At 48.1% G+C, this 21,910-nt stretch overlaps 1 protein-coding gene across 2 annotated transcripts in view; it reads right to left on the reverse strand.

Annotated features, from left to right (window-relative positions):
• Positions 1 to 251: 251 nt before the first annotated feature.
• LOC110526791 (mothers against decapentaplegic homolog 3) overlaps positions 252 to 21,910 on the reverse strand; it is a 39,952-nt gene continuing 18,293 nt past the window's right edge. Inside the window, exons 2-9 of one of the 2 annotated variants that reach the window (XM_036981435.1) lie at positions 19,350 to 19,543; positions 18,570 to 18,704; positions 16,989 to 17,087; positions 13,591 to 13,716; positions 9,688 to 9,900; positions 7,649 to 7,786; positions 7,072 to 7,216; positions 252 to 1,053 (exon numbers count right to left, since the gene is read on the reverse strand). In XM_036981435.1, the coding sequence (XP_036837330.1) occupies positions 930 to 1,053; positions 7,072 to 7,216; positions 7,649 to 7,786; positions 9,688 to 9,900; positions 13,591 to 13,716; positions 16,989 to 17,087; positions 18,570 to 18,704; positions 19,350 to 19,543 (1,174 nt within the window). In that variant the 3' untranslated portion in view covers positions 252 to 929. The remainder of the gene's footprint in view (positions 1,054 to 7,071; positions 7,217 to 7,648; positions 7,787 to 9,687; positions 9,901 to 13,590; positions 13,717 to 16,988; positions 17,088 to 18,569; positions 18,705 to 19,349; positions 19,544 to 21,910) is intronic. The other variant, XM_036981436.1, reaches the window with a different exon arrangement.

The following is a 21,910-nucleotide window of genomic DNA, read 5'->3' on the forward strand; positions in this document are numbered from 1 at the left end:
AGAGTATGTGACAGACGAGGGTTGGGGAGAGTATGTGACAGACGAGGGTTGGGGAGAGTATGTGACAGACGAGGGTTGGGGAGAGTATGTGACAGACGAGGGTTGGGGAGAGTATGTGACAGACGAGGGTTGGGGAGAGTATGTGACAGACGAGGGTTGGGGAGAGTATGTGACAGACGAGGGTTGGGGAGAGTATGTGACAGACGAGGGTTGGGGAGAGTATGTGACAGACGAGGGTTGGGGAGAGTATGTGACAGACGAGGGTTGGGGAGAGTATGTGACAGACGAGGGTTGGGGAGAGTATGTGACAGACGAGGGTTGGGGAGAGTATGTGACAGACGAGGGTTGGGGAGAGTATGTGACAGACGAGGGTTGGGGAGAGTATGTGACAGACGAGGGTTGGGGAGAGTATGTGACAGACGAGGGTTGGGAGAGTATGTGACAGACGAGGGTTGGGAGAGTATGTGGCAGACGAGGGTTGGGGAGAGTATGTGACAGACGAGGGTTGGGGAGAGTATGTGACAGACGAGGGTTGGGGAGAGTATGTGACAGACGAGGGTTGGGGAGAGTATGTGACAGACGAGGGTTGGGGAGAGTATGTGACAGACGAGGGTTGGGGAGAGTATGTGACAGACAAGGGTTGGGGAGAGTATGTGACAGACGAGGGTTGGGGAGAGTATGTGACAGACGAGGGTTGGGGAGAGTATGTGACAGACGAGGGTTGGGGAGAGTATGTGACAGACGAGGGTTGGGGAGAGTATGTGACAGACGAGGGTTGGGCTTTCTCAGCCTACAGGCTCTTCTTCCAAAGACACAAAGCCTTCTCTCAATGCCTGCCGAACCCTTTCTGATCCTTTAGTTGATGTGTCTATGGTCTCTAGTCTGTTTAATTCACTGGTGCTGTGACAGAGACGGTGGGGAGAGTATTCCTACGACACGCTGGAGCAGCGGATGCTGGGGGAACCCATTTGCATGAGCACCTTGTCCAGCCACTGCAGGGGGCCGTTGAGGTGCAGCTCGATCCAACAAGGGGTGCTGGTCACGGTCTGTCGCCTGGATAGAGAGACCGAAGAGGAGGAGGAGACATAAGAGACAGGATAGTTCACTGCAGTACACAATCAACTAGGATCTGGATTATACCTGTATGACAGTGACAAACACTCATCCATTTTCTTGTAGGTTTTCAACACAGTGTGTGAGTTTGTGAATAAGACGTGCATAAGAACAGCCCTTAGCTTTGTTATATTGGCCATATACCACATGCCCTTGTGCCTTATTGCTTAAATATATCATACAACTCAAAGCAGATCCTTCTCAGTGGGAGGAGGAACCGCCCCCATTTTTCGCCGAAATGACATACCCAAATCTAACTGCGTGTAACTCAGGCCCTAAAGCAAGGATATGCATGTTATTGGTACCATTTGAAAGGAAACACTGAAGTTTGTGGAAATTTGAAAGGAATGTAGTAGAACATAATAGATCTGGTAAAAGATAATACAAAGATAAAAACAACCGTTATTTTGTATTTTTTTTGTACCGTCATCTTTGAAATGCAAGAGAAAGGCCATAATGTATTATTCCAGCCCAGGCGCAATTTAGATGTTGGCCACTAGATGGCAGCAGTGTATGTGTAAAGTTGTAGACTGATACAATTAACTATTGCATTTCTGTTCAAAACTTTGTGTCAAGACTGCCCAAATGTGCCTAATTTGTTTATTAATAACTTTTCATGTTCAAAAATTGTGTACTCTCCTTAAACAATAGCATGGTATTCTTTCACTGTAATAGCTATTGCAAATTGACCAGTGCAGTTAGATTAACAAGAATTTAAGCTTTCTGCCAATATCATATGTCTGTCCAGGGAAATGTTCTTGTTACTTACAACCTCATGCTATTCGCATTAGCCTATGTTAGCTCAACAGTCCCATGGAAGGGTCAAAGATCCCGAAGAAATAGACTGGACGAGATGTTTGTGCTGTTTTATCAACCCCTGAGATCTGGAACCAGGCTAGCGTAGACTGGGCAGTAACACTACAGTGATCTGGAACCAGGCTAGTGTAGACTGGGCAGTAACACTACAGTGATCTGGAACCAGGCTAGTGTAGACTGGGCAGTAACACTACAGTGATCTGGAACCAGGCAAGCGTAGACTGGTCAGTAATACTACATTGATAAAAGTCAACAGTGGACCATTGCGTTTCTGTCTGAAGGGACAAGGAGAGCACACGACGTCCCACCCTGGGACAGAAGCACAGCGCCCCACTCCCTCCCTCAGTGTCTCCTGCCTGGCTCCCTCCCTCCGCGTCCGTCCGCCAGCCTCCCTCCCTCCGCCAGCCTCCCTCCCTCCGCGTCTTTCTGCCTCCCTCCCTCCCTCCCTCCGCGTCTTTCTGCCTCCCTCCCTCCCTCCCTCCGCGTCTTTCTGCCTCCCTCCGCGTCTTTCTGCCTCCCTCCGCGTCTTTCTGCCTCCCTCCGCGTCTTTCTGCCTCCCTCCGCGTCTTTCTGCCTCCCTCCGCGTCTTTCTGCCTCCCTCCGCGTCTTTCTGCCTCCCTCCGCGTCTTTCTGCCTCCCTCCGCGTCTTTCTGCCTCCCTCCGCGTCTTTCTGCCTCCCTCCGCGTCTTTCTGCCTCCCTCCGCGTCTTTCTGCCTCCCTCCGCGTCTTTCTGCCTCCCTCCGCGTCTTTCTGCCTCCCTCCGCGTCTTTCTGCCTCCCTCCGCGTCTTTCTGCCTCCCTCCGCGTCTTTCTGCCTCCCTCCCTCCCTCCGCGTCTTTCTGCCTCCCTCCCTCCCTCCGCGTCTTTCTGCCTCCCTCCCTCCCTCCGCGTCTTTCTGCCTCCCTCCCTCCCTCCGCGTCTTTCTCCCTCCCTCCGCATCTTTCTGCCTCCCTCCCTCCGTGTCTTCTGCCTCCCTCCCTCCGTGTCTTCTGCCTCCCCCGCTCCACCCCCCCCCCCTCTTTCCTGCATTCCATCCCCCTTACACAACTCCCTCTCTGTCTCAGCCCCGTGTGCGCTGGGCTGAGCTGGTATTTTTTCTTATTGTGGAAACACATGTAAAATTTATCAATGGCTGCTGATGGAAAACGTCTGTACAAACGTACCTACGGCATGCGCATGATTAGTTCATTACAACTAAATATTTGAGTGAGGAAATGCACAGGGGAAAAAGAAGCATAGCTGGGCAGTGACTAAAAATGAAACCATCGGTAGATTAAAACAGGAGAAAACGCTTCATTATTTTGTTTCCATTCTCCCCCCCCTCACGTTCCCTTGGTGTCCTGGCACTTGGGAGAAACAGTTGAAATAAAAGTAGCCACTTCAGACCGGTTTGGGCTATTGATCTCAATACCTCTCCTCCCGGTTCCCCCCGCGTCTCCTTGACATTAAACCCCTCACTGTGTGTCTGCCAGGCCAGAGAACTACTAGCAGCCATACTCCTGCTTCCCTCACTGTGTGTCTGCCAGGCCAGAGAACTACTAGCAGCCATACTCCTGCCTCCCTCACTGTGTGTCTGCCAGGCCAGAGAACTACTAGCAGCCATACTCCTGCTTCCCTCACTGTGTGTCTGCCAGGCCAGAGAACTACTAGCAGCCATACTCCTGCTTCCCTCACTGTGTGTCTGCCAGGCCAGAGAACTACTAGCAGCCATACTCCTGCTTCCCTCACTGTGTGTCTGCCAGGCCAGAGAACTACTAGCAGCCATACTCCTGCTTCCCTCACTGTGTGTCTGCCAGGCCAGAGAACTACTAGCAGCCATACTCCTGCTTCCCTCACTGTGTGTCTGCCAGGCCAGAGAACTACTAGCAGCCATACTCCTGCTTCCCTCACTGTGTGTCTGCCAGGCCAGAGAACTACTAGCAGCCATACTCCTGCTTCCCTCACTGTGTGTCTGCCAGGCCAGAGAACTACTAGCAGCCATACTCCTGCTTCCCTCACTGTGTGTCTGCCAGGCCAGAGAACTACTAGCAGCCATACTCCTGCTTCCCTCACTGTGTGTTTGCCAGGACAGAACTACTAGCAGCCATAATCCAGCACAGTCCACAGTGATGAATGATACATCAAGACAGCAGCTCTGTCGTGTCAGAGCACTTCATCATTATAGAGGAGGAGAAGAAGAAGAGGATGAGAAGAGAGAGGTGGGTAGCTGTGATTACAATAGATGAATGCTTATTGTTCTAGGAATACAGAGGGGGAAGCAAGGACTTGAAAAAAGGCCTCTAGGGTGTAAGGACCGACTCCTGCATGAGCCACTGTCTACAATAACCTATCTGGGAGTTCTATTTAATATCCCAGACTGTCTCTGATACCATCAGACTTCTGAATGAACCACTGTATACAAGAGCCTATCAGGGAGTTCTATTTAATATCCCAGACTGTCTCTGCTACCGTTTAGAGTTTTTACCAGAAAGTGTGATAGGGGATAGAATGGGCTGTTTTTGTAGGTATGAAGATACACTGAACAAAAATATATAAACGCAACATGCAACAATTTCAAAGATTTTACTGAGTTACATTTCTATAAATTTCACATGACTGGGAATACAGATAAGCATCGGTAGGTCACAGATACATTTAAAAAAAAGGTAGGGGCGTGGATCAGAGAACCAGTCAATATTTGGTGTGACCTTTTGCATCGTAACACATCTCTCCTTCACATTGAGTTGATACGGCTGTTGAATGTGGTCTGTGGCATGTTGTCCCACTCCTCTTCAATGGCTGTATGAAGTTGCTGGATATTGGCGAGAGCTGGAACACGCTGTCATATGTCGATCCAGAGCATCCCAAACATGCTCAACGGGTTACATGTCTGGTGAGTATGCAGACCATGGAAGAACTGGGACATTTTCAGCTTCCATGAATTGTGGACAGATCCTTGCGACATGGGGCTGTGCATTATCATGCTGAAACATGAGGTGATGGCAAATTAATGGCACAACAACGGGCCTCAGGGTCTCGTCACGGTATATCTGTGCATTCAAATTGCAATCGATAAAATGCAATTGTGTTATTTTTCCGTAGTTTATGCCTGCCCCATACCATAACCCCACCATGGGGCACTATGTTCACAATGCTGACATCAGCAAACCGCTTGCCCACACGACGCCATACACGTGGCCTTGAGGCCAGATGGACGTACAGCCAAATTCTCTAAAACGACATTGAGGCGGTTTATGGTAGAGAAATGAACATTAAATTCTCTGGCAACAGCTCTGGTGGACATTCCTGCAGTCAGCATGTCAAATACACGCTGCCTCAAAACACGAGACATCTGTGGCATTGTGTTGTATGACACAACTGCACATTTTAGAGTGGCTTTTTACCTAACCCAGCACAAGGTGCACCTGTGTAATGACCATGCCGTTTAATCAGATTCTTGATATGCCACACCTATCAGGTGGATGGATTATCTTGGCAAAGGAGAAATGCTCATCAACAGGGATGTTAACAAATTTATGCACCAAATTTGAGAGAAATAAGCGTTTTGTAAATATGGAACATTTCTGGGATATTTTGTTTCAGCTCATGAAACATGGGACCAATACTTTACTTGTTGCGTTTATATTTTTGCTCCGTGTAGATACATTTCAGATGGTGGACAGGTTATAAGACAAGTAATTGTATGATTCAATGAGAGAGCGAAAGAAAGAAAGAGAAAGAGACCCTGCACCTAAGTGTCTCCACATGCTGAGTTGGAGTATCTCATCTCGCTCGCCTGCCTGCCCGCCTGCCTGCCTGTCTGTCTGTCACTGGGGATCTCCCCGGTGGAAAGCAATCACTGACTCCCAGTACAGAAGCCCCTGAGGGCTCTCCCCTCTCTTCTAAGACCAGATGAGTCAGACTACAGCATGGAGAAGAGGATGAGAGGAGGGGGGACGACTGACAGCTCCCTTTGACGCAGCACACGTGTGTTTGGGTGAAACAGACCTGTTTCTATGGGGAAGAGAGGGGAGACACTAGCCTGGTACGATCCATCCTGATCTCATGAGCTCGTGAGTTTCACTACACGGATACAGTCTGGCCACGACCACATTCAAACCGTCTGAACCCATCCCTTCCACCCACCGTATGGGAAGACCAATCAGCACCGTCTGATAATCTGTGGGGTGGTTTAGTTGATGACGACAACAAGAAGCATTGTTACTTAACCCCCGCACCCCTCAGCCATCCCTCATAGTTGTTACTTAACCTTGCACCCCTCAGCCATCCCACATAGTTGTTACTTAATCCTGCACCCCTCAGCCATCCCACATAGTTGTTACTTAACCTTGCACCCCTCAGCCATCCCACATAGTTGTTACTTAACCCTGCACCCCTCAGCCATCCCCCATCGTTGTTACTTTACCCTGCACCCCTCAGCCATCCCACATAGTTGTTACTTAACCCTGCACCCCTCAGCCATCCCACATAGTTGTTACTTAACCCTGCACCCCTCAGCCATCCCACAGTTGTTACTTAACCCTGCACCCCTCAGCCATCCCACAGTTGTTACTTAACCCTGCACCCCTCAGCCATCCCACATAGTTGTTACTTAACCCTGCACCCCTCAGCCATCCCACATAGTTGTTACTTTACCCTGCACCCCTCAGCCATCCCGCATAGTTGTTACTTAACCCTGCACCCCTCAGCCATCCCAGATAGTTGTTACTTAACCCTGCACCCCTCAGCCATCCCCCATCGTTGTTACTTAACCCTGCACCCCTCAGCCATCCCCCATCGTTGTTACTTAACCCTGCACCCCTCAGCCATCCCACATAGTTGTTACTTAACCCTGCACCCCTCAGCCATCCCACATAGTTGTTACTTAACCCTGCACCCCTCAGCCATCCCATATAGTTGTTACTTAACCCTGCAACCCTCAGCCATCCCACATAGTTGTTATTGAACCCTGCACCCCTCAGCCATCCCACATAGTTATTTAACCTTGCACCCCTCAGCCATCCCATATAGTTTCTCCATTCCTGTACCGAATCACCTAGTGAGCTAATCAGGTAGGAGCATGGCATCAACGAACGACAGGGGTTAACTCTTGTTTAATACATGAAACCTTAATGAGAGCGTGTCGCTGTGGACTGTGTGTTACCTGTACTCTGCTCCCCAGCCCTTGACGAAGCTCATGCGGATGGTGCACATCCTGGTGAGCTGGTAGACCGCCTCGAAGCCCTGGTTCACCGACTGGGCCAGCAGGGCAGCAAACTCCTGGTTGTTAAAGATCTTCAGGTTGCAGCCTACGGAACCGTCACACAACCGTCCGACAAACCGTTACCGTCAAGACACAATGAATGGAGGTGTGTGTGTGTGTGTGTCGTACGTGTGTGTGTGTCGTACGTGTGTGTGTCGTACGTGTGTGTGTGTCGTACGTGTGTTGGTGAGTAACCACAGTACGACAGTCATTGTGGAAATTAACCCATTGTGTGTCAAACTTTTGTCTCGCTGTCTTTGCCACACACACACACACACACTCCCATACACACACACACACACACACTCCCACACCACACACACTACCACACACACACACACACACTCCCATACACACACACACACACACACTCCCACACCACACACACTACCACACACACACACACTCCCATACACACACTCCCACACACACACACACACACTACCACACACACACACCCCCCCTTCTCAGCTCTCACCTGGGGGGATCTTGCAGACCGTGGCGGGGTGCCAGCCGTACCGCTGGTTACAGTTGGGACTCTGGACGAAGATGGCACTGTCGCTGAGGCACTCTGCAAACACCTCTCCTCCAATATAGTACAAACGTACCCCTCTGCCTGCAGACAAACAGAGAACCATCCGTCTAGAACCAGAACCACCCCTGGTGTGTACACACAGACCATTCAATTCTGAACACGGATGACAACGAACATGTGATGTATACCGAAATACAGTGAATTCGGAAGGTATTCAGACCCCTAGACTTTTCCCACTTTGTTACATTAGCCTTATACTAAAATGGATTAAATAACCCCCCCCCCCCTCATCAATGTACACACAATACCCTATAATGAAAAAGCTATTTTTTTTATTTGACATTTTGGCAAATGTATTAAAAATAGAAAACTGAAATATGACATTTATGTAAGTATTCAGACCCTTTACTCAGTACTTTGTTGAAACACCTTTGGCAGCAATTACAGCCTCAAGTCTTCTTGGGTATGACGCTACAAGCTTGACACACCTGTATTTGGAGAGTTTCTCCTATTCTTCTCTATAGATCCTCTCAAGCTCTGTCAGGTTGGATGGGGAGCGTCGCTGCACAGCTATTTTCAGGTCCCTCCAGAGATGTTCGATCGGGTTCAAGTCCAGCCTTGGCTGGGCCACTTAAGGACATTGAAACTTGTCCCGAAGCCAGTCTTGCGTTGTCTTGGCTGTGTGCTTAGGGTCGTTGTCCTGTTGGAAAGTGAACCTTTTCCCCAGTCTGAGGTCCTGAGCGTTCTGGAGCAGGTTTTCATCAAGGATCTCTGTACTTTGCTCTGTTCATCTTTCCCTAGATCCTGACTAGTCTCCCAGTCCCTGCCGTTGAAAAACAACCCTGGTCACCTCCCTGACCAAGGCCCTTCTCCCCCAATTGCTCAGTTTGGCCGGGCGGCCAGCTCTAGGAAGAGTCTTGGTGGTTCCAAACTTCTTCCATTTAAGAATGATGGAGGCCACTGTGTTCTTGGGGACCTTCAATACTGCAGCCATTTGTTTGGTACCCTTCCCCAGATCTGTGCCTCATGGCTTGGCTTTTGCCCTGACATGCACTGTCAACTGTGGGACCTTATATAGACAGGTGTGTTCGCCTTTTCAAATCATGTCAAATCAATTGAATTTACCACAGGTGGACTTCAATCAAGTTGTAGAAACATCTCAAGGATGATCAATGGAAATGATACCACTGAGTTCAATTTCGAGCCTCATAGCAAATGGTCTGAATACTTATGTAAATAAGGTATTCGTTTTTTAATTTTTTTTTATACATTTGCAAACATTTCTAAAACCTGTTAGTGCTTGGTCATTATGGGGTACTGTGTGTAACTGAATACATTTTAGAATAAATCTGTAACGTAACAAAATGTGGAAAAAGTCAAGATGACTGAATACTTTCAGAATGCGCTGTATTTAGGAAACTTGTTCCCAAGTATCCCCCCCCCCCATCTCCAAAAAATGGACAGATGTGATCGTGTCTCACTGTAATCAAGGCATGAAATGATTGTTATTTTCAAATACAATTTAATGTTGGGCTTAGCAGTGTACAAAATATTATAATTATGTTCTGGCCCCTTGACCATTCTCTCTGACAAAAACGTCCCATGGTGTGAATCTATTTGAATCCCCACCCCCGACCTAAGGCCCCACCCCACCCCCGACCTAAGGCCCCACCCCACCCCCGACCTAAGGCCCCACCCCCCCCGACCTAAGGCCCCACCCCCCCCGACCTAAAGTATTGGCTAATAAAACGTCTCTCTTTCTCTGTACTCTGGTGTGAATGACCTTGTAAACACAATTCTGTTTCAAGTTGCTACCACGTGTGGCCAGTACAGGTGGTTCAGGTTGGAAGTAGGGGTAGTCCTAAAGTTGACTAGTTATCCCATCTAACACTGCTGTTCCATTTCACTTTCCCCTCATGTCAATGACCGAGCATCAGGCCCAAAGTAATTTTGTCAGCGGTTTATTTTCAAAGCGTCAGTACCGATGTGTCTGCGTGTCAGCTCCACAGCGGCGTTACGGTTGACGTTGGAGAGGAGGCCCAGGCAGAAGCGCTCTGAGTTGGAGGGGTCGGTGAAGCCGTCCACGGTGAGGGACGGCTGGGAGGCGTGGAAGGTCTCGCCCACCCGCTGGTTCAGCTCGTAGTAGGAGATAGAACACCAGAAGGCTGGTTCACAGTACATCACAGGCTGTAGGTCTGACAGACACAGGAGAGACATGGGGAAATACTTTATTTAGATAGTTATTGAGCATCCTACTTGGGACTAAGCCTTTACCAATATCATCTATATGGGACTACTACAGAGTAAAAGACAGAACACAGAGAGACAGACAGAGACAGACAGAGACAGCCAGAGAGACACAGAGGTGGGTACAATGTGAAGATATAAAGATAGAGGGAAGAGAAAGGGAAACAGAAGTGAGGAGAAAAGACACAGCTAAAGATAAAGATGGAGGGAGATAACAGCAGAGCCAGGGAAGTAGAGGATAAAGATGGAGGGAGATAACAGCAGAGCCAGGGAAGTAGAGGATAAAGACAGAGGGAGATAACAGCAGAGCCAGGGAAGTAGAGGATAAAGATGGAGGGAGACAACAGCAGAGCCAGGGAAGTAGAGGATAAAGATGGAGGGAGACAACAGCAGAGCCAGGGAAGTAGAGGATAAAGATGGAGGGAGATAACAGCAGAGCCAGGGAAGTAGAGGATAAAGATGGAGGGAGACAACAGCAGAGCCAGGGAAGTAGAGGAGATAAAGATGGAGGGAGACAACAGCAGAGCCAGGGAAGTAGAGGATAAAGATGGAGGGAGACAACAGCAGAGCCAGGGAAGTAGAGGATAAAGATGGAGGGAGACAACAGCAGAGCCAGGGAAGTAGAGGAGATAAAGATGGAGGGAGACAACAGCAGAGCCAGGGAAGTAGAGGATAAAGATGGAGGGAGACAACAGCAGAGCCAGGGAAGTAGAGGATAAAGATGGAGGGAGATAACAGCAGAGCCAGGGAAGTAGAGGATAAAGATGGAGGGAGACAACAGCAGAGCCAGGGAAGTAGAGGATAAAGATGGAGGGAGACAACAGCAGAGCCAGGGAAGTAGAGGATAAAGATGGAGGGAGACAACAGCAGAGCCAGGGAAGTAGAGGATAAAGATGGAGGGAGACAACAGCAGAGCCAGGGAAGTAGAGGATAAAGATGGAGGGAGATAACAGCAGAGCCAGGGAAGTAGAGGATAAAGATGGAGGGAGACAACAGCAGAGCCAGGGAAGTAGAGGATATAAAGATGGAGGGAGACAACAGCAGAGCCAGGGAAGTAGAGGATAAAGATGGAGGGAGACAACAGCAGAGCCAGGGAAGTAGAGGATAAAGATGGAGGGAGATAACAGCAGAGCCAGGGAAGTAGAGGATAAAGATGGAGGGAGACAACAGCAGAGCCAGGGAAGTAGAGGATAAAGATGGAGGGAGACAACAGCAGAGCCAGGGAAGTAGAGGATAAAGATGGAGGGAGATAACAGCAGAGCCAGGGAAGTAGAGGATAAAGACAGAGGGAGATAACAGCAGAGCCAGGGAAGTAGAGGATAAAGATGGAGGGAGACAACAGCAGAGCCAGGGAAGTAGAGGATAAAGATGGAGGGAGACAACAGCAGAGCCAGGGAAGTAGAGGATAAAGATGGAGGGAGATAACAGCAGAGCCAGGGAAGTAGAGGATAAAGATGGAGGGAGACAACAGCAGAGCCAGGGAAGTAGAGGAGATAAAGATGGAGGGAGACAACAGCAGAGCCAGGGAAGTAGAGGATAAAGATGGAGGGAGACAACAGCAGAGCCAGGGAAGTAGAGGATAAAGATGGAGGGAGACAACAGCAGAGCCAGGGAAGTAGAGGATAAAGATGGAGGGAGATAACAGCAGAGCCAGGGAAGTAGAGGATAAAGATGGAGGGAGACAACAGCAGAGCCAGGGAAGTAGAGGATAAAGATGGAGGGAGATAACAGCAGAGCCAGGGAAGTAGAGGACATAAAGATGGAGGGAGACAACAGCAGAGCCAGGGAAGTAGAGGATAAAGATGGAGATAACAGCAGAGCCAGGGAAGTAGAGGATAAAGACGGAGATAACAGCAGAGCCAGGGAAGTAGAGGATAAAGACGGAGGGAGATAACAGCAGAGCCAGGGAAGTAGAGGATAAAGACAGAGGGAGATAACAGCAGAGCCAGGGAAGTAGAGGAGATAAAGATGGAGGGAGATAACAGCAGAGCCAGGGAAGTAGAGGACATAAAGACAGAGGGAGACTGAAGAGAGAGAACAGCAGAGCCAGGGAAGTAGAGGACATAAACACAGAGAGAGATAACAGCAGAGCCAGGGAAGTAGAGGACATAAAGACAGAGAGAGATAACAGCAGAGCCAGGGAAGTAGAGGACATAAAGATGGAATATGGAAAAAGAAGAGAGGGAGAAAAACAAACAGGACAGAGTCTGCCAGTTCCCTCGGCCCTCACGCAGAGACAGTGGGGACAACGGCAAATTACAGGGTTCCGTAACCAAAACAGTCAGCAAACGCTTGCACAGTTCTCCTAACAGCAAAGATTTATTTTTACTTTTCCTTCTAACTACTTCCAACATTTACCTTTGAAGTACAGTGAACTGTCTGGGCCCATGTGAAGGCCCAGTCTATTTGAAGTACCGGTACAGTGAACTGTCTGGGTCCATGTGAAGGCCCAGTCTATTTGAAGTACAGTGAACTGTCTGGGCCCATGTGAAGGCCCAGTCTATTTGAAGTACAGTGAACTGTCTGGGCCCATGTGAAGGCCCAGTCTATTTGAAGTACAGTGAACTGTCTGGGCCCATGTGAAGGCCCAGTCTATTTGAAGTACAGTGAACTGTCTGGGCCCATGTGAAGGCCCAGTCTATTTGAAGTACAGTGAACTGTCTGGGCCCATGTGAAGGCCCAGTCTATTTGAAGTACAGTGAACTGTCTGGGCCCATGTGAAGGCCCAGTCTATTTGAAGTACAGTGAACTGTCTGGGCCCATGTGAAGGCCCAGTCTATTTGAAGTACAGTGAACTGTCTGGGCCCATGTGAAGGCCCAGTCTATTTGAAGTACAGTGAACTGTCTGGGCCCATGTGAAGGCCCAGTCTATTTGAAGTACAGGTACAGTGAACTGTCTGGGCCCATGTGAAGGCCCAGGCTATTTGAAGTACCGGTACAGTGAACTGTCTGGGCCCATGTGAAGGCCCAGGCTATTTGAAGTACAGGTACAGTGAACTGTCTGGGCCCATGTGAAGGCCCAGTCTATTTGAAGTACAGGTACAGTGAACTGTCTGGGCCCATGTGAAGGCCCAGGCTATTTGAAGTACAGTGAACTGTCTGGGCCCATGTGAAGGCCCAGGCTATTTGAAGTACCGGTACAGTGAACTGTCTGGGCCCATGTGAAGGCCCAGTCTATTTGTTTTTTTCTATAGTAGCTTGGGCCAGAACCAGTGATTTAATAAACAGGATATTATCATTGATGTCAGTGTGGGCTGACGGAGTTGGCCACAGCTCTGGGCTCAGACCGGGTTTCCTCTGTTACAATACGGAGCAGTAGACTGGCTTCCCGAGGGAGGGCTGCGGTGCAACGCTTGTAACACACACACACACACACACATTGTCTCAATCTCACAAATAAACATCCAAACACACAACCAACTAGCAATTTTTGTATTTATTTTTTGTTGGAGGTAACTACACCAACAAACCAAAACATTCTCCTGCCTTCTCATCTCCCTGCAGCAGACATTTGGAGAGCGATATGTTGGGAATTTCAAACTGCAGTATTGAATGGCAACACATACAGCCTCGGCACCCAAGTATGGTGATAATATTGTATTGTGAGGTCCATGGTCATACCCAGTCCTAATGCTTACCTAAATTGCTGTGTGTTGGAGACACTGGGTTTGGTGACAGGTTGGGTGAACTGGTGTCCATGCTGTGGTTCATCAGGTGATCACTGGTCTCCCCATCTTCACTGAGATAGCCAGGTGGAGGAGTCTCTGAAACACACACACCACTAGTAAACCACAGCCAATAGAGTAAACAATGATTGGTTGGTAGGTTCCTTCTAATAACATATCCCAAAGGCCCTTACACTGCTCCACATATGCATATAAACAACGCCCTTTGTCAGTGCGCTCTCGGCCAATGCTTTTATTCAGGGAAGGGAAGGGGAACCCAGTAGAAAACAGGCTGAATGTATTGACTGAATTGGTTCTACTCCCGACAGGCTGAATGTACTGACTGAGTTGGTTCTACTCCTGATAGGCTGAATGTATTGACTGAGTTGGTTCTACTCCCGACAGGCTGAATGTACTGACTGAGTTGGTTCTACTCCCGACAGGCTGAATGTATTGACTGAGTTGGTTCTACTCCCAACAGGATGAATGTATTGACTGAGTCGGTTCTACTCCTGATAGGCTGAATGTATTGACTGAGTTGGTTCTACTCCCGACAGCCTGAATGTATTGACTGAGTTGGTTCTACTCCTGATAGGCTGAATGTATTGACTGAGTTGGTTCTACTCCCGACAGCCTGAATGTATTGACTGAGTTGGTTCTACTCCTGACAGGATGAATGTATTGACTGAGTTGGTTCTACTCCTGATAGGCTGAATGTATTGACTGAGTTGGTTCTACTCCTGATAGGCTGAATGTATTGACTGAGTTGGTTCTACTCCTCACAGGCTGAATGTATTGACTGAGTTGGTTCTACTCCCGACAGGCTGAATGTACTGACTGAGTTGGTTCTACTCCTACCAGGCTGAATGTATTGACTGAGTTGGTTCTACTCCCGACAGGCTGAATGTACTGACTGAGTTGGTTCTACTCCCGACAGGCTGAATGTACTGACTGAGTTGGTTCTACTCCCGACAGGCTGAATGTATTGACTGAGTTGGTTCTACTCCCGACAGGGTGACAGGCTGAATGTATTGACTGAGTTGGTTCTACTCCTGACAGGATGAATGTATTGACTGAGTTGGTTCTACTCCCGACAGGCTGAATGTATTGACTGAGTTGGTTCTACTCCTCACAGGCTGAATGTATTGACTGAGTTGGTTCTACTCCTCACAGCCTGAATGTATTGACTGAGTTGGTTCTACTCCTGACAGGATGAATGTATTGACTGAGTTGGTTCTACTCCCGACAGGGTGACAGGCTGAATGTACTGACTGCGTTGGTTCTACTCCTGACAGGGTGACAGGCTGAATGTATTGACTGAGTTGGTTCTACTCCTGACAGGCTGAATGTATTGACTGAGTTGGTTCTACTCCTACCAGGCTGAATGTATTGACTGAGTTGGTTCTACTCCCGACAGGCTGAATGTATTGACTGAGTTGGTTCTACTCCCGACAGGGTGACAGGCTGAATGTATTGACTGAGTTGGTTCTACTCCCGACAGGCTGAATGTACTGACTGAGTTGGTTCTACTCCCGACAGGGTGACAGGCTGAATGTATTGACTGAGTTGGTTCTACTCCTGACAGGCTGAATGTATTGACTGAGTTGGTTCTACTCCTGACAGGCTGAATGTACTGACTGAGTTGGTTCTACTCCCGACAGGCTGAATGTGCTGACTGAGTTGGTTCTACTCCCGACAGGGTGACGGGCTGAATGTATTGACTGAGTTGGTTCTACTCCTCACAGGCTGAATGTACTGACTGAGTTGGTTCTACTCCTGACAGGCAGAATGTATTGACTGAGTTGGTTCTACTCCTGACAGGCAGAATGTATTGACTGAGTTGGTTCTACTCCTGACAGGCTGAATGTATTGACTGAGTTGGTTCTACTCCTGACAGGCAGAATGTATTGACTGAGTTGGTTCTACTCCTGACAGGCTGAATGTATTGACTGAGTTGGTTCTACTCCTAACAGCCTGAATGTATTGACTGAGTTGGTTCTACTCCTGACAGGGTGACAGGCTGAATGTATTGACTGAGTTGGTTCTACTCCCGACAGGCTGAATGTACTGACTGAGTTGGTTCTACTCCCGACAGGGTGACAGGCTGAATGTATTGACTGAGTTGGTTCTACTCCTGACAGGCTGAATGTATTGACTGAGTTGGTTCTACTCCCGACAGGCTGAATGTACTGACTGAGTTGGTTCTACTCCCGACAGGCTGAATGTACTGACTGAGTTGGTTCTACTCCTGACAGGCTGAATGTATTGACTGAGTTGGTTCTACTCCCGACAGGATGAATGTACTGACTGAGTTGGTTCTACTCCTGACAGGCTGAATGTATTGACTGAGTTGGTTCTACTCCTGACAGGCAGAATGTATTGACTGAGTTGGTTCTACTCCCGACAGGCTGAATGTACTGACTGAGTTGGTTCTACTCCTACCAGGCTGAATGTATTGACTGAGTTGGTTCTACTCCCGACAGGCTGAATGTACTGACTGAGTTGGTTCTACTCCCGACAGGATGAATGTACTGACTGAGTTGGTTCTACTCCTGACAGGCTGAATGTACTGACTGAGTTGGTTCTACTCCCGACAGGATGAATGTACTGACTGAGTTGGTTCTACTCCTGACAGGCTGAATGTATTGACTGAGTTGGTTCTACTCCTGACAGGCAGAATGTATTGACTGAGTTGGTTCTACTCCTGACAGGCAGAATGTATTGACTGAGTTGGTTCTACTCCCGACAGGCTGAATGTACTGACTGAGTTGGTTCTACTCCCGACAGGATGAATGTACTGACTGAGTTGGTTCTACTCCTGACAGGCTGAATGTACTGACTGAGTTGGTTCTACTCCCGACAGGATGAATGTACTGACTGAGTTGGTTCTACTCCTGACAGGCTGAATGTACTGACTGAGTTGGTTCTACTCCCGACAGGATGAATGTACTGACTGAGTTGGTTCTACTCCCGACAGGCTGAATGTACTGACTGAGTTGGTTCTACTCCCGACAGGATGAATGTACTGACTGAGTTGGTTCTACTCCCGACAGGATGAATGTACTGACTGAGTTGGTTCTACTCCCGACAGGCTGAATGTATTGACTGAGTTGGTTCTACTCCCTACAGGCTGAATGTACTGACTGACCCCCCCCTGTAACTGGGGAGTCAACTTGTCCTCCAGAGGTAGTAACAGATCATGTGCTGGTCTGGTCTCCAAGAGGCAGTGTCTGCTTCTGACGGCCTCTCAAGCCACCACAGACACCATTTGTGCCAGGCAGAGACTGCCCACCTCCTCTGGACTCAGTGTGAGTGTGTGTGTGTGTGTGTGTTTGGCAACTGTTCATCCGGTCTGCTGATGTAGCTCACACCTCTGCTAGAGTCTGTCTGAAGGTAGGGGTCTAGGTGGCCGTCTCCCAAACTCACTGAGAAGGAAGGAGAGGGCTCTAGGTGGCCGTCTCCCAAACTCACTGTGAAGGAAGGAAAGGGGTTTAGGTGGCCGTCTCCCAAACTCACTGAGAAGGAAGGAGAGGGGTCTAGGTGGCCGTCTCCCAAACTCACTGTGAAGGAAGGAAAGGGGTCTAGGTGGCCGTCTCCCAAACTCACTGTGAAGGAAGGAGAGGGGTCTAGGTGGCCGTCACCAAAACTCACTGTGAAGGAAGGAGAAGACTCTAGGTGGCCGTCACCAAAACTCACTGTGAAGGAAGGAGAGGGGTCTAGGTGGCCGTCTCCCAAACTCACTGTGAAGGAAGGAGAGGGGTCTAGGTGGCCATCACCCAAACTCACTGTGAAGGAAGGAGAGGGGTCTAGGTGGCTGTCTCCCAAACTCACTGTGAAGGAAGGAGAGGGCTCTAGGTGGCCGTCACCCAAACTCACTGTGAAGGAAGGAAAGGGATCTATGTGGCTAGAGGGGCTAGAAGGAAAGGGGGCTAGAGAAAACAGAGGTGCTAGAGGGGCAGTGGCTGTCACCCAAACTCACTGAGAAGCCAGGAGGAGAACTGAAGGAAAAGTGACTGGATAAAAACCCTCGTCTGTCGCAACTAAACTGTGTGAGAGTGGGCAGACAAGACCAAATCCCAGACACTGAGCTGTGTGAAACAAGGTCATGCATTGCAAACTCTTGGCCAGCCTCCCCTACTCACCTGTCTTGTCCGCTTGAATGGGATTTTAACTTGCTTTAAGACTTTTCTCACCGACCTTCCTCTCATTTTAAACGTGTCTCACTTAGACCAGTCTCGTCCACTGTAAGACTTTTCTATAACATGCTTCATAAATCCTGACTAGTCTCACCTGCTCCAGGAGTCTGTGTGAGGACTAGTTTCACCTCCTTTACCACTGGTCTCACTAGTAATACAACTGATATGTCACCTGGTATGTAGACTGGTCTCACTAGTTATATGACTGATATGTCACCTGGTATGTAGACTGGTCTCACTAGCTATATGACTGATATGTCACCTGGTATGTAGACTTGTCTCACTAGTTATAGGACTGATATGTCACCTGGTATGTAGACTGGTCTCACTAGTTATACGACTTATATGTCACCTGGTATGTAGACTTGTCTCACTAGTTATATGACTGATATGTCACCTGGTATGTAGATTTGTCTCACTAGTTACATGACTGATATGTCACCTGGCATGTAGACTGGTCTCACTAGTAATATGACTGATATGTCACCTGGTATGTAGACTTGTCTCACTAGTTATAGGACTGATATGTCACCTGGTATGTAGACTGGTCTCACTAGTTATACGACTTATATGTCACCTGGTATGTAGACTGGTCTCACTAGTTATACGACTGATATGTCACCTGGTATGAGACTTGTCTCACTAGTTATACGACTGATATGTCACCTGGTATGTAGACTTGTCTCACTAGTTATACGACTGATATGTCACCTGGTATGTAGACTGGTCTCACTAGTTATACGACTGATATGTCACCTGGTATGTAGTTGCTCTGTGGCTCGATGCCGGCGGGGAAGTTGGTGTTCTCTGGGATGGAGTGGCTGTAGTCGTCCAGAGGAGGAAACTCACTGGGGATCTCTGTGTGTCTGGGAACCAGCACAGGAGGCAGCACTGCAGAAACACAAGTAGACATGTATCACAGACAGAAACACAGAGAACACAAGTAGACATCACACAGACAGAAACACAATTAGACATGTATCACTCACAGACAGAAACCCAATTAGACATGTCTAATTGGGTTTCTGTCTGAGTAGTACATGTCTAATTGTGTTTCTGTCTGTGAGTGGTACATGTACCACTCACAGACAGAAACCCAATTAGACACCACACACAGACAGAAACCCAATTAGACACCACAGACAGACAGAAACCCAATTAGACACCACACACAGACAGAAACCCAATTAGACACCACACACAGACAGAAACCCAATTAGACACCACAGACAGACAGAAACCCAATTAGACACCACACACAGACAGAAACCCAATTAGACACCACACACAGACAGAAACCCAATTAGACACCACACACAGACAGAAACACAAATAAAATGCATTGTTTCTCTAACACACCAAAAGTTATAGATAGCTCTTATGTTTTCACAAATGACAGTTGAGGCTGAGCCTCTCACACCTGTCAAACCAGTAGTCACAGAGCCAATACATTTACAAGATGTGCAATACATGCTACTGAGGTGAAGCTCATTGAACCTCTGGTGGTTTTTAATGAAAGGGGACAGTTGTCCATACCTGGCGTCTCCACCCTCTGGTAGTGGTAGGGGTTGACACACACCTCATCCTTCTTGGTGTGGAAGGCGTACTCACAGAGCTCCACGGCCCGCAGCTCGTGGTGAGACTGCAGGTCCGGCCAGCGCCACAGGCGGCAGTAGATGACGTGCGGGAGGCCCTTCCTGTGGGACACCTGTAACCGTCCATCCAGAGACCTGGCAGAGACAGAGAGGTTTGTTTTGTCGTTACTGCTCTGGAGTTATAAGTTCATAAACTGTTTTGCCTAGAGACAGAGAGGTTTGTTTTGTTGTTACTGCTTTGGAGTTAGAAGTTCATAAACTGTTTTGCCTTTTGGCACGTTGCTTGAATAGTTTGCCGTTCTTGAAAACAGCCAAGCAGGCCAACTCCAAAAAGGTAAGAACACAATCTCACGACTGCGAGTGTACAGAGATCACACCCCAATACACTGAGTATAGGCAAAAACATTTCACCTTGCGAGCAAAACACTTTAAAGCCCCCCCCCCACCCCCACCCACCTGCAATTATATACATTCTACCATTGATCCGGAGAGAAGAGTGTGCAATTTTATACACTACATGAAATGGGTTTCCATGGCCGAGCAGCCGCACACAAGTCTAAGATCACCATGAGCAATGCCAAGCGTCAGCTAGAGTGATGTAAAGCTCGCCGCCATTGGACTCTGAAGCAGTGGAAACGCGTTCTCTGGAGTGATGAATCACGCTTCACCATCTGGCAGTCCGACGGACGAATCTGGGTTTGGCGGATACCAGGAGAACGCTACCTGCACGAATGCATAGTGCCAACTGTAAAGTTTGGTTGGTGGAGGAATAATCGTCTGGGGCTGTTTTTCATGGTTTGGGCTAGGCCCATTAGTTCCAGTGAAGGGAAATCTTATTGCTACAGCATACAATAATATTCTAGACGATTCTATGCTTCCAACTTCGTGGAAGGGCCTTTCCTGTTTCAGCAAGCCCCCGTGCACAAAGTGAGGTCCATACAGAAATGGTTTGTCGAGATCGGTGTGGAAGAACTTGACTGGCCTGCACAGAGCCCTGACCTCAACCCCATCGAACACCTTTGGGATGAATTGGAACACCGACTGCGAGCCAGATCTAATCGCCCAACATCAGTGCCCGACCTCACGAACGCTCGTGGCTGAATGGAAGTAAGTCCCTGCAGCAACGTACCAACATCTAGTGGAAAGCCTTCCTAGAAGAGTGGAGGCTATTACAGCAGCAAAGGAGGGGGGTAACAACTCCATATTAATGCCCATGATTTTGGAATGAGATGTTGAACTAGAAGGTTTCCACATACTTTTAGTAATGTAGTACATACAGTTGAAGTCGAAAGTTTACACACACCTTAGCCAAATACATTTAAACTCAGTTTTTCACAATTCCTGACATTTAATCCTAGTAAAAATTCCCTGTCTTAGGTCATTTAGGATCACCACTTCATTTTAACAATGTGAAATGTCAGAATTATAGAAAGGATAATGATTTATTTCAGCTTTTATTTCTTTCATCACATTCCCAGTGGGTCAGAAGTTTAAATACACTCAATAAGTGTTTGGTAGCATTGCCTTTAAATTGTTTAACTTGGGTCAAACGTTTCGGGTAGCCTTCCACAAGCTTCCCACAATAAGTTGGGTGAATTTCGGCCCATTCCTCCTGACAGAGCTGGTGTAACTGAGTCAGGTTTGTAAGCCTCCTTGCTCGCACACACTTTATCAGTTCTGCCCACAAATGTTCTATAGGATTGAGGTCAGGGCTTTGTGATGGCCACTCCAATACCTTGACTTTGTTGTCCTTAAGTCATTTTGCCACAACTTTGGAAGTATGCTTGGGGTCATTGTCCATTTGGAAGACCCATTTGCGACCAAGCTTTAACTTCCTAACTGATGTCTTGAGATGTTGCTTCAATATATCCACATAATTTACCTTCCTCATGATGCCACCTATTTTGTGAAGTGCACCAGTCCCTCCTACAACAAAGCACCCCCACAACATGTTGCCGCCATTATGGACATACAGTGGTGCAGTTGCCCATCCCTGGGCTGACTATATTAAATAGGCTCATGTTGCTCTGTCTCATTCTGATGCACCCTGATGTAGGATCCCAGTAGCAGAGGGAGGCTGTCTAGGCCACAGAAGACCAGTTACTAGGTTACAGTAGTGACAGGGTTTCTCCCCATGGCCATCTGGTGTCAATGAAACATGTAGACCACTGAGCCAGGGTACATGTAGGGGAAGCAGCCTGCACTCTTGAATTGAACGGAACAAAAATGATTCCACTATAACCGTGTAAACATTTAAACCATTACCAATGGAATTAAAACTGTTCCTTCGTAGAATTTCAGACAGTCAGAAAGACGTCTTCACAGCGTATAAAATCAAACTACAACAGCAGTCACACCACAGCTTGTGACTGTTTGGTTTAATTAATACAACCCCTTACTGTCATGGGTCAGAGCTGTGTGAGAAGGGTTTTTAGGTCTAATAATAATAATAAGTGGCAATGATATCACTAACTTAGAGACAGGAAGTGTAAAAGGAGAAGC

This window comes from Oncorhynchus mykiss, chromosome 6 (assembly GCF_013265735.2).
Source record: "Oncorhynchus mykiss isolate Arlee chromosome 6, USDA_OmykA_1.1, whole genome shotgun sequence".
Lineage (NCBI taxonomy): Eukaryota > Metazoa > Chordata > Actinopteri > Salmoniformes > Salmonidae > Oncorhynchus > Oncorhynchus mykiss.